The 16,524-nt window shown below is 40.8% G+C and overlaps 1 protein-coding gene across 1 annotated transcript in view; it reads right to left on the bottom strand.

The window, feature by feature from the left end:
• The window catches only part of kalrna (kalirin RhoGEF kinase a), a 212,163-nt gene extending 196,595 nt beyond the window's left edge, over window positions 1–15,568 (bottom strand). The window contains exon 1 of the mRNA XM_036566096.1: window positions 15,298–15,568. Coding sequence (XP_036421989.1) covers window positions 15,298–15,364 — 67 coding nt within the window. The 5' untranslated portion in view covers window positions 15,365–15,568. The remainder of the gene's footprint in view (window positions 1–15,297) is intronic.
• Window positions 15,569–16,524: the final 956 nt, after the last annotated feature.

The following is a 16,524-nucleotide window of genomic DNA, read 5'->3' as shown; positions in this document are numbered from 1 at the left end:
GCTGTGTTCCACACGGGGCGAACGGCATGGCTGCAAATTTCTCACACCATGACTCTGAACACTGGAGTAACACCCCACATACACACATACACATCTGTTCAGCTGTATTTATACAACTACACTCATCTTGGATGATGCAAGGTTCCAGCATTTGCTTCAATAAGGATAATCCCTAGTAGTTTAAAACTTGATGAAAATTTGGTCTCAGATCAGCAGGCCATTGTCATTTCCACCAACACACCTGATGGCTCTGTAAGGGCTTTTGGCTACTCACAGTCAGACAAATGAAGCATAAATGTCAGCTATGTGCTGGAAACAGGGCCTCCAAGCTTACATCCATCAGACCTGCTCCAGCTCAGCCCGTTTCAGACACACTCATTATTTGGAGACCAGCTTCGTGCCTTTATCTGTAAGACATATTTTCCTACTCAGCCAGCCGAAAGCCCTTTTTTTTATGAATTCAATGAGTGGGTCTCACTCACTCACTGCGACTGGATGGTTTTTCCAGATGTTTCTAGTAAGCAGTAATATATGGTTCTTACAGGTCCAGTGTACAAATCTTGGCGATGCCTCTGGAGTGGTAGCCCTTTGTAATCTCTGGATGTGTGCAACTACAGTCGGGCAATATGAAGTGGGTAATAATAGTTAAATATCCCACCTCATACGTACCTCAGACTTTTAGAATTCCCTGACAGGGCAGTATATATAACTATATGTGTGTTTATATTGTTCCTCAATACCTATCTGCAGAGTCAGCTTTACAAAGTAGAGATATACTAGTATAGGAATCTGGACCAACGCCGTAGTATATGTAGTATTTTTCATGTCTGTTAAAGATGTTGCTGACACATACACATTTATGAAATGTTCTAGATACACTTATTTGAGTAAAATGAGTAAAATTAATAAAACGGAAACATTTGAGCATAGCAGCTCAGCATCGCTTAAATGTTGGGCCTGTCCAGAGCACATCAAATACTGGTTTGAAATATTGGTCAAATCTAATAATCAGGCCAAGAGCTTAATTTTTTTTATAAACAATTATCTGCTGACACAGATGTGATTCTGACATCATCAGGTCTCTCTAACTACAAGACTACACTCTGCCAGAAAATGTTCTCTAGAGCAATACTATAGCCATCTCTGGTTCCCTACACAACCTTTCAAAAGAAACTCTGAACCCACTCAAACTTGAACAGAAAGGTTCTTTATGAAACCAAAAGTGCTTATACAATTGTAAAAAACCCTTTTTTGGCACCTTTACTTTTAAAAGTATAATAGCATCTCAGAACATGTCTACTATTTAGTGATTTTTTGATCAGACTTTACTCTGTGAAACTTTCAGGCAATTTTAATGGTTTGAAACTTACATAAAACTAAACTGCACTGATGTGCTCATTTAAAACTCATTCACAGCAGCTGCATCTGCCTCAACATTGTGAAAGACGTTTAATGAAATTGTCCATCAAAACAGATAATGTGTCATGTGATCATGTCAATCAACATAATTTTTAATGATTGATTTCAACAGATTAATGGACAAGACAATAAAACAGATGATGGTTTATTATTGGAAGTTTGAGAAGGAGATTCTCCTGATGGACTTCATTTAAGTTTATGTTTCATTTTGTCAGTTTGAGTACAACAAACAAATGAGAGTTTCTCAAAGCTAACATTTCTGTAAATGGCTGGCTTAACTAGCCAGATAATGCTAACAGCTGTTTACATACATTGTGTTATCCTGCTCTTATTATTCTCATCTATGCTGTTAGATTATTTATGTTCTCCTCTCTTGACGCCCCCTAAATTGGTTCTTACAATTTTCTCCATGAAGCAATGGGCATATCACAGCTAGGTCACAATAATGGTGAGCAACAAAGCTCAATTCCAATTCTATTCAAACAGTAATTCAAGTCATACAGTATGTTCATCTGTGGTCCACTGATGCGCTTATGTGCTACAGAAATGCAGCTGAGTTAATCCTAAGTGAGACGTAAACTCCAACACAGGAACAGCAGTCAGAATTCTACAGGCACAGTTAAATCTGACCTATTCCAGGCTCACATTGTTTCTGACTGCATGTTTTCTTTCTATTCCCTAGGCTTGCTAAAACACAGACTGTTTATATGCTTTATGTGGTGTTGAGGAGTGCCAGAGGAATATCAGTCCACAGAACATGTTCATAAAACACAACAGAAACCATCCACACCACCCACATGAACGCATGTACATATATACGCACATTCACAAAACCCACCACATGGAGACAGATGTACGCATACACACGTGCATGCACATTTTCCCTTAGGGAGCATGTAGAAGGAGTGTATATACACGTACACTCATGTGCACTACAATTCAGCTCAGCTATTGATGAGGTCATTCTCCATCTCCTCTTTCCTCCGTTTGATTCAATAAAAAAAGCAATCAAGTTTCATGCTGTTAAAATCCTGTCTTCACTCTTCTAGCAAATGAGAGAACAGATCAGTGGCCCAGAATCTGCAAGGCCTCAGGCATACATCACACAAAAGCACAGCCGGCCAGCCCACAGGAGTCATAAGCCGAGAGCCCAACCAAGCTAATGCAAATGCAGTAGGGGTGTAACGATATACATTCAGGTACAATACGACTTACACTGGAAGGCCAAGATTTAAATCCAGTTTTCAATATTTTAGGTGTTTAAATTGTCTTGATTAAATAGAACAGTGGGGTTTTCATTCCCAATGAGCAGGAGTACATCTGATTCTTCTTGTTTAATCAATGAGTCTAAGTTTTCAAAAAACTGACCGCATACTTCTGCTTTGCTGGAGTGAAAACCCACAGCCACACTGGCCATTTTTGGGTAAGATCAGACACCCCTGACTTAGACCTAATTATATTTATTACATACACTACAGCAGAGGTCTTCAAATCCAGACCTAGAATCCAGTTTCTGGTCTTGGATTTTGCAGTCACCGGTCGGTATGATACTAAGGCCCCACTTACACCTAGCATTATCATGTGCCTTGGGTGATTCAATTATAAGTGGACAGTGCTAAGTAGCGAGATGCACCGTGATCTGATCACTCAAACCACCGGAGGTAGTCATCAACACCCATGACCATGTAACATCTGTAGTGTGAACACAAAAGCATCTTAATGCATCCTTGCCAGCGTCAAAAGACCATCTTAATCACCTACATCATCACAGCAAGCACAAAAGAAGGCTTATTTTTTGTCTCCCACAAAGAATAAACAAAGAATCACAGTAGACTGACATGGTAAATGTGGGCGGTTCCCTTCCTCCAGTCACAAAATCTAATCACGACACATCTGAGACACATGAAATGCCAGGCATAAACAGCTATACTGTAGACGTCTCACTGTCCACTTATGATCAGATCACTCAGGATGAATGTTGAAGGGCCCACATCATGGAAAACTGAATTTTCCTCACTTTTTAAAAGTTCTCCTCACCTTCCGCCTCAGCCTTCTAAATAAATAAGCCCAAAAAAATCACAAATCGTAGAATTTTTATGCAAAGCTCCATTTAAACATAGGAGCGTACATAGCATACGCTCCTCCCCTTTTACACTGATAGATGGATTAATATGCAGAGAGACTGAGGCAGAGAAAGAGCAAGAGAGAGAGAAAGATCATTTCAAATGAGTGGTCTGTGTGATCACTCCAGACAGGGTGAGACCACGTACCCACCACTATGACCGGCCTGCTACGGCAAGTACAAGGGCTGATATAAATCTGTCAGGATGCAATACAGCTCCATGGGAAAAGCTCTCTGTAAAAACAGAGATGCACGTAGAGAAACGCACAGCTCAGGTGGAGAGTGATTAAAGAGCTTTGATTGCTGTTTATTGAATTAGATTTTAACAGCAGGAAGCTTAACCCCTTAAACCTAGTTTACACTTGTCTGTTTCAGACAGCATCATATATAGCAGTTATAAAGAATGCTATCAGTAAAACCACGCTGTGTGTTCACACTGAAACAAAGGTTGTAGAATAATGGTTTCACCTGTCAGTTTCTGAAACTGCCATACCACTCCATAATCAATAAAGCTTTTCAGTTATTTCAGCTTAGTCCCCATCCTGTCAATCAATCCTCATTATCAAGGTGTTTGGTTATGGATAAGACTGGTGGGCTTATCTCAAAGCTTGTCTTGTTGACCAACTTTACTAAAACACAAGTGCAAATGAAATAATTTTCAGTGTTCAGAGTAGATATTGGATTTTGTGATGGCACAGTCAGGGTACTTATTTTAATCTTTGCCAGATGCTGGAGGAGGACTTTCTTTAACTGGTTGAGCTGTTGAAACCATACACATAATGAAGCAAAAATTTCTATTACAGTATTTCACCTGGAAAGAAACACATTTTGACTAAATGTTGACTGGTTAAGTGAAGAAATAAAGCAACTTCTTAACAAACTAACTACCCAACTTCTTAAAACTGTAAACATCAGCATTCAAAACATTCTAAACTAACCGAATACTGGACACGTGTAAAAAGTCCATAGGCCTATTCATGGGTCCAGACTTCAATTCCTCACTCTCACAACTCAGCTTTCATATTAGCTTTATAGTCATCAAAGCCGATAGTAGGCACTAGGGGTGGAAATCTCGAGGCACCTAACCATTTGATTCAGTTTCGATACATGGTGTCAAGATGTGATTATAATAAGACTCTCAGTGCATCTTGATTTTTTATTTCTGCTCCCTACATTACATTTTTTTCTCTGTATATGACATTAACAAGCAGTGGTTACTATCATTTGGGGATTTTTTTTCATATACATAAAAATTGTGACCAATTTCAGACTGCAAACATGTGTATTAATGACATCCTGCATTTTTTTCTATTTCCAAGCTGGACTGTGCCAAAGTATCCTGCTTTATACTGTCTCTGGGAACAGAGGAGTTTATTTTACAGTTGGGGAAATGCCTTTGTAAAAAAATTATTATGATTTTGAACTGTGAATCAGTTTAGAATGTTTCAACATAGAATCATGATCCATGTAAGAATTTATTTTCCCACCACTAGAAGCTTCTGAATAAGAAAGCCAGTTTCAGAAAGCTAGTTTTAGACAAAGACATTAGGCGGATGCAGAGGGCACTCTGAGTGATTACATAGAGGTACATACACACAGCCAACCTCCACTGCCCACTATGTCCACTGTCTGTCTGTCTGTCTGTCTCTCTCTGCATCCTCTGTCTCTCCACTGGTGAAATATTATGCTCTAAAAGCATTAGCCAAGCAGCTTTCTTTTAACAGTGCAGTCTGGCTTGTCCCTTTTTTACTTACCCCTTGCTTTTTTCTCTCTCTGAATGTTGATGCAAGGGCTGTGTGAGTATGTGTGTGTGTGTGTTCATCAGACTAGTGGTTATAGTGCTGAACGCAGCAGAGCTTGCTCTGCAGGACTTCACTTTCAGACGCCACAATTACACAAAGGCCTGAATCACCCATGATGGGAGGCTGATCAATACTAAGGCTGAACTTTATGCCAAAGAATCGTTTGTGGATTGTGGTGTTCTTGCTAGTTGAACTGTAAAACAATGCTCAAGCTAGAAGGAGACTATGCAAATTTAAATCAGCCATACTGAGATCTATTATCTTCACGACATACAAGGCAGATAAATTATCTATGTATATGCCATTGTATTCAATGGTGTTTCCTGTCTTTCCTCCTGCTTTATCTTCCTCTAACGCCCTCCACTGAGGCAGTACAGCAGGACAGTGAACCTGACTCAGTGAGCAGGAGATTAAATATGCATGACTCCTCTCTGGTTCCACCCATGTGTCCTTGGGGCTGCCTGAGCCGCTTCTGGCCCAGGGAGAGCACTCCCTGACTGGGCAAGGTTAGCCTGATATGCCCCTTCTGGACAAGCAAAAAGAGGATTGTACGTGTTCCAGCAGAACTATTTCAATACTTGTTTTCATTTCCGTTTTTCATCAAGGATTTTACTCCCTCCGAGAGGCCTGCCAAAAAAAGAAGGTTGTTGTAGGTGTGTCTCCAGTTTTCATTAGCAGCAGTAGCAGCAGGCTGAGCTACCAAATCTGTGGGAAGAATATGAGGGGAGGGAGCTGAAATTACATGACCCACAGTGTTTTCACAAAATTGTTCTCAAGTACTTTCAGCACATTTCATGTTTGACACACTAAAAGCCTTCATCCTGATAATTAATGAAGAGGAAATTAGTGCACATATTTCTACATTAATGAGAGCTTGGAAACATATAAAACGATTAGCTGTACAACAAGGCCCACCAGTAATTGACACATTTTTTCTTGTGATTTGGTTTACTCAATATAGATAAATGGCCATAAATTAATGCTGATGTTTTACTCTTGAAGCTCATAGTCATTACCTGCATTCGGACCCGCTCCCTAGTAAAAGACTAGTGCATTATATATTGTGTCAGCCATTTTTGCAGTGCAGGGGAGAGCAGGGCACACAAAAACACATTTTGTTTTCTGCTTAGTCATTTCAAAAGTAGTAAGCATTTAAAAAGTGCTTAAAAGTAATCTATATATCTCTGCTGCACATGAAAATGTAAACCTTGTTGCCAGTGCTGACTGTTTATGAACCATTTAGCTGAAAGCAGAGTGAGTGCAGACATTACAACTAATCACATAGGTGGGGTTGATTGTAAAAGATTGTAAGGCTAGTTGCAACAGTCGCTACAAAGTCTGGTAAATTGATGCAAAACACAAATCTGATGTTTGACAACCTTTCGAACCTAAATACATATTCAAAATAAAATGATTAGTGAAAAGAGAGTGATAAACCTGCCAAATTTATTTTGACCACAAAGTAAAGGAGCAAATATAGCACAATAAAATTGAATCTGTGCTTAAAAATATTTACAAAATGAACTGTTTTGAATTGATAAGGAAAGATATGGATTTCCCTCATTGCCTATTTTAGGAGGCTTAGTTTTAACACCACCATACTGAGTGGCCTGGTCACCCTCAATGGAGTTGCTTCAAAATCGTGCTACATTACAGCCACCAAGAAGGTGAATAAATGAATACTGTGGTGATTTCTGTGACCTATACAAACAACTCATAATTCAAAAATGTATCATGGGAATAAGTTACTTTTATAATTCAAAAATGTATCATGGGAATAAGTTACTTTTATAGTACAAAAAGAGTTTTTGGGGTTAATTTTGAAAAATAACTTTCAGATTACTGTCAAAATTCACATGACATTTATCCCTGAACCTGTTTAACTACATTCAATATCCATGGTCATTCTCTAGCTAGTTCACTACATAGCAAAACTATGCAGTGAACAGTGAATGAGTTAACAGGTGAATCATTCCAAATACAGTGATCCAATGTGCTGGACTGTAGAGCAAAAATAACAAAAAATGTCACTGTCCCATTATTTATGGGCTCATTTTTGTGGTGTACATAATGCAGCGCTGGTTCAATGCCAGACTGTTCATACTTGGCTGGAGTACATACTTTGGCTGTCTGCTGTAGTCCTATTGTCCTGTGTTTGAGTGTCTGAGGCCATAGCTGTGAATGACCCTTCAAAAATGAGCTTACTGCTTATTCCAGACCTGTCTGCTGGCACTGATATTACATCACACCACTCTCTTTCTTCTGGCAGTTGCTACAAACAGACACCCAAATACACCACACACACACATGCACACATGGGTATGAGAATACAAGTATAGAAAATCAATAGCTTTTAGCGCAAGGCCATTTTCCCACCCCCCTCTAAAACACAGCAATCATACAGCGGACTCCCAAGACTGCTGCCAGTCCATATCTAACTCAGCATTAGGAGAATTCAATTATGAGACAATGCACTCAGCTCATGATAAGATTCATATCCTGATATAGCCTAGGCAAGAGCCTACTCTCAGGATAGCATATTCCTTTGAGATGGGAATTCCACAGAACACTGAGCGGATAAAAAAGAAAGCACCAAATGTGCTTTAAAAATGAATATAATTGAGTGAAAAATAACCCTAAAAGTAAGCTGACAAATTACCTAAGTTACCTAAGGACAAAGCATTGTTTTTATTAGCTTTCTTTTGACCTTCTGTCTTGTGGTTTGCAAAACACAATACAAATCAATGGAAATCGATAGATGACCTCATAGCTTATGTTTAGTATAACAACATTTTGACACATGATTATGTACAATATGGATGAATAGAAGGATAGTAATGATAAACACTGGACAAATACTGGTCTATATAAAATATGAAAAGGTGTTAAATAAGATACATGTGTAATAGAAAGTCACATAACAGAAGGACTGCGCCCTGAACACTATTGAGATTTTAATTAATAGGTGTAAAGATGCTTACGGAAAAGTAGAAGTGTTAACAGCTTTGCCCTGTCATGCATTTCATATTTGTAATCAAATTAGTTACTACAACAAAATTCACACCAGAATCCAACTGTTAGAATGCTTTTCAGCTCAGCATGTCTAGAATCATTTTCCATCTTTAACAGCTAAAAGACATCAAAACTTATCAGCTTCGCTGCACTTAGAAATCAAGCTCAAATCCTTCAAAGCTGCACAAATGGGCTTCCAGAACAGGCAATCTGCACTGTTTAACACAGTTAGAGTCAAACTTGGTTCTTTGAATTTGCATGATTAAAATGTGTCAAATGGTTGCACATGAATAAAATGTGTTACATCAACACAATTCTTGCCAAAAGAACTAAACTGAAAGACAGCAATTGTGTTGGCATAATATTTTATTCATGTGCAACCAGCTGACACAGTTGAATCATTGAACATTTTCAAAATCAGTGCATTGTGCTGAGAAAAACAGCTTAAATCTGCCTTACAGAAAAGACATATTGGATCTCTGCATTTCTGATTTCATGATCAATCCTTCAGCAAATCAACCAATGTAGAAATTGGAACACAAATACTGTAAGAGAAAACTATTATTAAGTTTCGCTCTGTCATTGAGAAGATAGCTAAATAAATTGAAGAAAGATAATCATTCTGTCCAAGTAAAGAGCAAGTTATACTACCAACACTATCAAAAGTGCTTGGGAAACTGCAGTTTTAAGTCTAAAATGATTAGTTATGATGCACTGTATTCTGTTTACTTCATACATGCTTTGGTAACACTTTATTTGATGGCTACCTACATAGGGATGTCATAACACATGCTTAAGCATAGAATAACATAATTAAATGGCAATACTTGAGTATACATATTTAGCTTATGTCAGTATTCACAATCTGTTCTGTTAAGTAAATAACATTGTGTTGGCCTGACCCTTGACTAAAGTGAGAGATATTCTGTTGTGAAGCATCATTTCCAAGTAATGGAACTTCGAAGGTAGAGGCCTAGGTAAGAATGCATATATCATGTTTTGTGTGATTGATGCTTCATATGTGTTATAACACTTTATAAATGAAACAAACATCTGTCATTTTAGCATAAGGGCCTTTATTTCAAAACAAAGCCAAAGCCATTCTAGAGTACATGTTGTCTTGTGCATAATAACATATGCTGTTCATAAATATGAGTTATTCCGTGTTCAATGCGTAAACATGTGTCACGAAGTCCCTATCTAAGTAGCCTTCAAATAAAGCTTTACTCATGAATTATATACTCTCTGACCACTAGACCACTCACAGATCACATTAGAAACTATGTTAATGGTGAAGTAGGAAGGGGTCAAATAAATAACTAAATAACCCCACATTGCCAAGCATTTTTTCTGCATCATGAACACAAAGAGTTAGCTATGTGTTAGTGAAAATGCAAAGTGAAGCAGCCTCTTTATCAGCAGAGGCGCAGACGAACACTCAGAGGCCTCTGGGGCATCACCACAGGGCATCATCCATCAGAAAGTCTCCTTCAGAGCATCAGCTAATAAGCTTTGACTCCATTTGCCATCAGCGCTAACTGTCTCACTGCACTGGCTCTGCAGAGGCATATGGTTCCTCATGGTGATGATGGAGACTACAGGCTGCTTAAGAAACAGGGGAAACCTCTCTCTTTCTCTCAACATCTGATCATGACTCAATAATCCAGTCAAATCTCCTCTCACTCTCTTTATTACCCATGTGGCTTACGCTGGCCAATTAGCCATCTGCCTCTTCACAACACTGTGTGTGCGGTGTGTGCATGAGGCTGAGTAAGAGGGAGCGAAAGAAGCAGGGAAGTAGCAGGGGGGAAGAGAGAGAGTAGAAGGACACAGGATGACAGACACAAAGGAAGAGAGGGAGAGAGTGTGTACAGAGACTCACACACACACACACACACACACACACACACACACACACACACACACACACAAGCACACACACACACAGTGAGGCTTGGGTGTGTTCTTTGTCCCAGCTGACAGTGGCCCGTTTCGCCCTATTGTTCTCCCCATGTTGGAGCCTGTGTGTGGGGCACGGAAAGACGCCATGATGTGGTGAGTGGAAGAGGAGGAGGAGAAGGAGAAGGAGACCCCCCCCCCAACCCCCCCTTCACACACAAACACACACACTGCTGGAGGAAAGCCAAGGTCTGTCACAACAGAATTTACCTGCCACTCAGTGCTCAGCGTAGTGAATGAATCCAATCAGTCTGGTTTGAATGTGACTCCAGTGCTAAATTGTGTATGAGGAGAAAGATCCGTTTGTAATTGTGTCAGGCTATTCTAGTTCAAATATAATCAAAGGATCCAAATCATGGAAAACCAAATTTTCTTCACTTTTTGAAATAAAAGATTTTGTATATTAAGTTTCAAAACATACCGTTCATTCTCCAGTCCATTCCTTATTTACAGAAACCAAACTCCAATTTTAATTCACTATTTTTGTGACATCACAAAGCCAACACATTTACATATGAGTGTTTCAGCCTGGACAGTACAGAGTAGTCCATCAGAACAGTGGTCATTTACATAATTCAGTCTTAAACCACACACACATATATATATATATATATATATATATATATATATATATATATATATATATATATATATATCTCCTTAGAATGAAACAGGCCGTTTTTGTTACTGTGCCTAAGACTGATATATGAACAAGATCGCTGTTCTTACTGGCTGCCCTTTATTTTGCCTTATTCAAAACGCAGCCCATGCTGAAACACTCATTATAATGTCAACATAAATGGGCAGGGCTAAACTGACATAGGTTGGATAAATGTAAATATGCTGGTTTTCGTGACATCATGAAACGTGAACATGTTTTTGCAGCATAGTTTCTGTATACGGACTGTAGGGACTAGAGAGTCAATGGTATGTTTTGAAACTTTAACTATGTAAAATCTAAAATCTAATTATTTTGCATACTAATTAGGTTTTACGTAATATGGGCCCTTCATGGAAAATAAGGCACAGGGTTCAATGCTGAATTCTTCACTCAGTTCAGATATAATATAGACAGCAGACCTTCACACCCTATCATAAATTAATTCTCAAGCTCTACAACAATGTATATGCTAAGTTTCTTCTAGCTAGCAATGACTCTAAGCTAGGTGGGCCATTTCATGAACTTACAAACACACAGGGGGACACAGTACTTTGTGAAATGAAATGTGACCTAGTTTGATTTTCTCCATGTCCTGTGATTAGCAGATCACACTTTAATTCACTCAGCTGGCTTTGTTAATATGTATCCACCTACTATACAACAAGAATAAACACAAAAACTGTGACACACCCTGTCTGACCACTTATGTCCCTGTCAACCCACTCATCCATTGTTCAGTTCGAGAAACTCCACATCTAACTACTTTGCTGGGGTAAATACTAAACAAGAGTTTCAGGAAATGAGGGCACTAATTATTGTAACTTCATTATGTGGTTGCTTTACCGAAGATGGCCTAAAGCAGAGAAAAGATGCACCTGGCAGTTATATCGGCTCATGCAGAAGCCTGACTGACACACACAAAATTGGGAAGACTATGCACAAAAAAGGTTTGGGGTTCCTACATGGTTTAGCCAATATAAATGTAATTATCTATATGCAAGTACTGTAAATCCCTGAATAATCCTACCGTTTACACCAGGTCATTAAGAATAGCCCTGTCATGTCATTACCTGCACCTCCAGGTCTGGATTCTATATGACATCAGCCATGGCTCCTGAGAGCCTGGCCCTGATCCCAGCTCACTGAGTGATTAGGTAATCGATGAAGAAAATCCTCCTTGCTCAGAGTGGAGAAGCTTTTGGAGAGGAAGAGCAGGAACTGGAGCCAGGCGCTGCAGCTGTACTCTATCAGCCTGGCAGGGAGGCGATTGTTGTTGACAAAAAAGGCTAAAGCTATACAGGTATTGATTGGAGGGTTGTACTGTGCCAATCCGCTCCCGTTATTACCTGAGGAGACATCCGCTTCTTACTCGGCTGTAGCTTGCCTTGTTAAAAACCAACAGCTGTGGCCCAAATGACTCTTTTCCTAATAGTTAGGAATAAGATGCCTCTCACTAAATCATTCCTGAACAGATGAAGGAAAACACAGAAGCAGGGGAAGAGTTTTCTCATCCCTCCCTTTTATTTATTTCAGACGGCTGGCCAGCAAAAGATTGGGCGCAGTAACTCTATGCTAAAAGGCGCTGCTAAGTTGAAGCCTGCTCACACATGGGTGAGTGTAAGTTTGGCTGGAGGTTAATCGGGCTCTAAGCGGCGCAGACGCAGGAAGGCTGCCGTAAGGCCGAGGACATAAAACCACTTCAGCTCATTCAGACTGCTGTTTGTGAATGGATTACTGCTCACTCAGCCACGTAATGCCTTTCTCTCTGAGGGCAAACACCCACTGCTGTTGGAGGAGCTGCGAATGTGAAGGCCTTTATGAGCCCTTTCATTCTCACTGTTTTGGTCTCCTACTTTTTGTCTGTCTTACTTTGCCTGTCTCAGCACAGCTCTGAGCATCCATTTTTCTCTCTGTCTCTCTCTTTCTCTGTAAGGGCTGAAAAATATATTGTTTGTTTAATGGGTATTGAGATATTGGACTTTGCAATACTGATGTTCAGAATATGCAGATACACAATACAAAAATCACGGTTTCTATGTTGTGTGCTTCAGGCTGTGAACATCACGACCAGGGATGCATCAATATGGAAACTGAGGGTCAACGCTGATATCAGATATTTTATCAATGTATATCTACCAATGCTGGTACATAAACATTTATAACATGCACAAACTGGGATCAGACCCACTTGGATCAGCATTACAGAAAAACATAAAACTGATTTGTAGAGAGTTCTGCTCTTCTGAAGTACAATAAATAGGTTGTCAAATATCAGTTTGAACTTAAACGTCTGATTCTGGTCATTTTTTAAAGCAATCATCTACTGATAATAATGGGGATTCCAAAATCATCATGCATCCCAGTTAAAGATTAAGTAAATAACTTTGGTTAAAATGATGCGTCAATTTATTAGTCCACCAATGCATCTTTAATATATCACAAGGCATATCGCGATTGTAATACGTGCAATACTAGTATTTTGCCCATATCCTGCGGCCCTACTTTCTATCCATCTCTCTCTGCCGAACTCTATTCCTCTCTCCATCCCTCTCCATCTTTTGGCCTCCCCTGGGGCCAAGGCTGCCATGACGTATCAGTACAATCCGCTGATGAAATCCCCCTGCGCTGGTAGAGGCAGAAGTCCTTCTATCCATTGAGCTGAACCACAGTAAAGACACTCTCTCCTCTCTGATAGCTCTCTCAGACCTCCATGCCATCTGCAAGTCATCTTAGCCTTCTCCTCAAAAGCAGTGCTTGGTCTTTATAGCTGAGGCTCCACATCCAGATTGAACAAATCAAGAACTCAACGGCACTTCCAGATTTCCAACATGGGCCTCTAAATTCTAGATTCCAATTCTACAACTGTGTGCTAAGCAAAGTCTAGACTGTTCAGTGTGGCTGTGGTTTAGACCTCCCGAACTTCAAAATGAGAAGAGGCAAGGTTTACTCAGAGTAGCTGCGGTACGCACCCTAAAAACGGCCACAACACAATGCGTCACTCAACACTTCCACGAGCCGGAGTCTTTCCCCCACCACCATCATTACTGATTCAGCTTTCAGATGGTTGCAGTCAAAGAAGCTATAGAAGCTGGTCTGCATTAAGGTGCCACATGAAAAGGGAAATCTCCCTTTCAGAAATGACCTTCGGCTGAAAAAACAGAAATCTCTGATTCATCCAGGCACACATAGAAGAGCAACACACTTTCATGGCTTCAAGGCACCTAAGCTAGAGATTAGGTTTTGAATGATCTCAAATGCACTCAGAGGAACAGTCACACGTGCTGTGACGTGTACCACGGTATTGAGGAAAGAGGTGGTAGGCAGTGTACTGATGCAGAAGAGTGTTGTGACTGCTGGGGTGTGTCCTCGTGCTGTGGATGGAGATGTGTTTGTGCGCATCCATGTTGGTAGTAAGAGGCAACAGGAATTGTTGATGTTTAAATTGTAATGTTGTGTACTGTAGCACACAGAGGCTTACGAATAGATTTTGGAAACCCTGTACACACTCTCTACCACAAGGTTTCATTTTCTGTTCATTTAATTTTGAAGATGTACTGCACAAGAAACAAAAAAACAGTTGTCTCTTGCTTCAATGATCTATCCATTGCTATAGCTGTAGAACTGGTAGAAATGGTTTTCTCTCAGAACAGTCTACTCAAGTCAATAGCAAGCTGCCACATTCAGCAGAAAGACACCAAAAGAGCACATAGATCACAATCCTGCCAGAAAACAATGTCCAGCACCCTTGCTGGCACACAATATATAACTAATCACATTCATCTTCATCTCCTTGAAGCACAGCTACTTTGGCATCAGCTTCCATGCAACAACAAGCTCTTCTGGATGAAGAACGGAGTAGATGCTCCCTGTACATCAACAAAAAACAACAATAGACTGCGGTTTCATCGCGTGTTTGGGAGGTTTTGAGATGGCAAAGTGGGCATTCTGAGCGCGTTTGGGATCCAGAGGCGAGTGTGAGAGTGGAGCAGTTGACAGGAAGGAGTGGAGGTGTCAAACAAAGCCCGGGCATCGCCTACCATCCCCAAACACAGCCAGCAGCCTCATAGTGTACTACATTGGCTTATTCCAGCATTTTCACTCACAAAGCTTCACGCATGGCTCTCCTTTCCAAAAACCAATCACATCGCTCAAATCTCCTTCTTTTATTCAGTCGCTCAGCGCACAAAGCCCTGGATCTATGGGATCCATCGCACACCCTCAGCTGCATGAATTTGAGTTTTTAAGTTGCTTTCATTCTTTCCCATTTAAGTTCAGACCGATGAAGCCGCACATGACCGGTGATCTCCTCCCATCCATCCTACCTGTTTTGAAGAACGCCTCTGTGTCCGGGTCGTTGGGTCCCTCCTCAGCCGCCTCGCCGCTGTTCATCTTGCCCTGCTCGGCGCCTTCCCGGCTTGTACGGAACGCTGAACGTAAATCCAGAGAGGCGCGCCGTGCTGCTAGAGCGTTAAAGCCTCCCCATCCCTGCCTTGTGGATGTCGGTGTGTCCTCGTCCTGCAGCTGCTGGCCTCTATTGTTCCCCCTCCTGCCTCCGGGAGAGCAGTAAAGCGCCCCTCACTGATACAGTGCAGATCCGGGCCGGACAGGAGAGTGTAGGAGCAGACAGACGAGGCTGTGAACAGGCAGCAGGGAAAGCAGCCCACAGTGGTGGGAAACAGCAGGGTGTCGTATGGATGCAGCGAAAGCTGGTGATGTCACCAAAACAGCCCGATTGTGTTTGGCTCGATTCCGCCCTGTCTTCTCTTTCTGTTCCCACAAAGGAGGGTTTAATCTAACGGTCGTACCCTTACATACGCTTAAACCAGTCAAGCGGCGTGACTGTGGCTTTCACTGTCATTTTCTAACAATGGAAGAGCGCTTTCTGCTCCTCCACTGCTGCACTCGGCTCAGCTGCACTTTCACTCAATTCAAGACCGTTTACAGAACGGGAGAGCGCTCTCAGGCTGGTAGCTGTGGTTGAAGCAGTAGCGTAAGTAACGTGAGAGTCAGACTTCTGAGCACATTTAAAAGGATACGTGATGTGTAGTGAACAGTATCAATGTAAAGCGGGTCTGAGTCTGAAAGTGTATCAAAAATATACACATAGGCTTTACCAGCTTCAGAGCTGCACCACAAAGTGATCAGGCTGAACACTGGCGAAGGTGCTCGTGTTATTACGGACTGTACCGCCCCCTAGCGAACGGACCTTAATTACACCCAGAAAAGCTGTAGATTACTCACTGCTACTTCAGAAAGTCCACGATGAAACCTGATAGTTTCCTGAGTTACAAGAGAAGATGATGATGACGACGACGACGATGATAATGATGATGATGACTATGATGATGATGATGATGATGGTTCATGTGATCTGCAGAATGCGATGTTCTAAAAGTTTGGCATTGTGACGTCACAATAGACGCAAAAGCACAAATAATTCTGATGACAACAAGAGGCCTTACTGTTTAAATGCAAGCTAAAAGTCTCTGTGTTTTACAGAAGACTGCCTTGAACAATCCTCAAGTGATTCTCAGGTTACTTGGTCTGAT

Source organism: Colossoma macropomum, unplaced genomic scaffold (genome assembly GCF_904425465.1).
Source record: "Colossoma macropomum unplaced genomic scaffold, Colossoma_macropomum, whole genome shotgun sequence".
NCBI lineage: Eukaryota > Metazoa > Chordata > Actinopteri > Characiformes > Serrasalmidae > Colossoma > Colossoma macropomum.
Note: the sequence above shows the minus strand (reverse complement) of the source record. Positions and strands in the feature narration are given on the sequence as shown.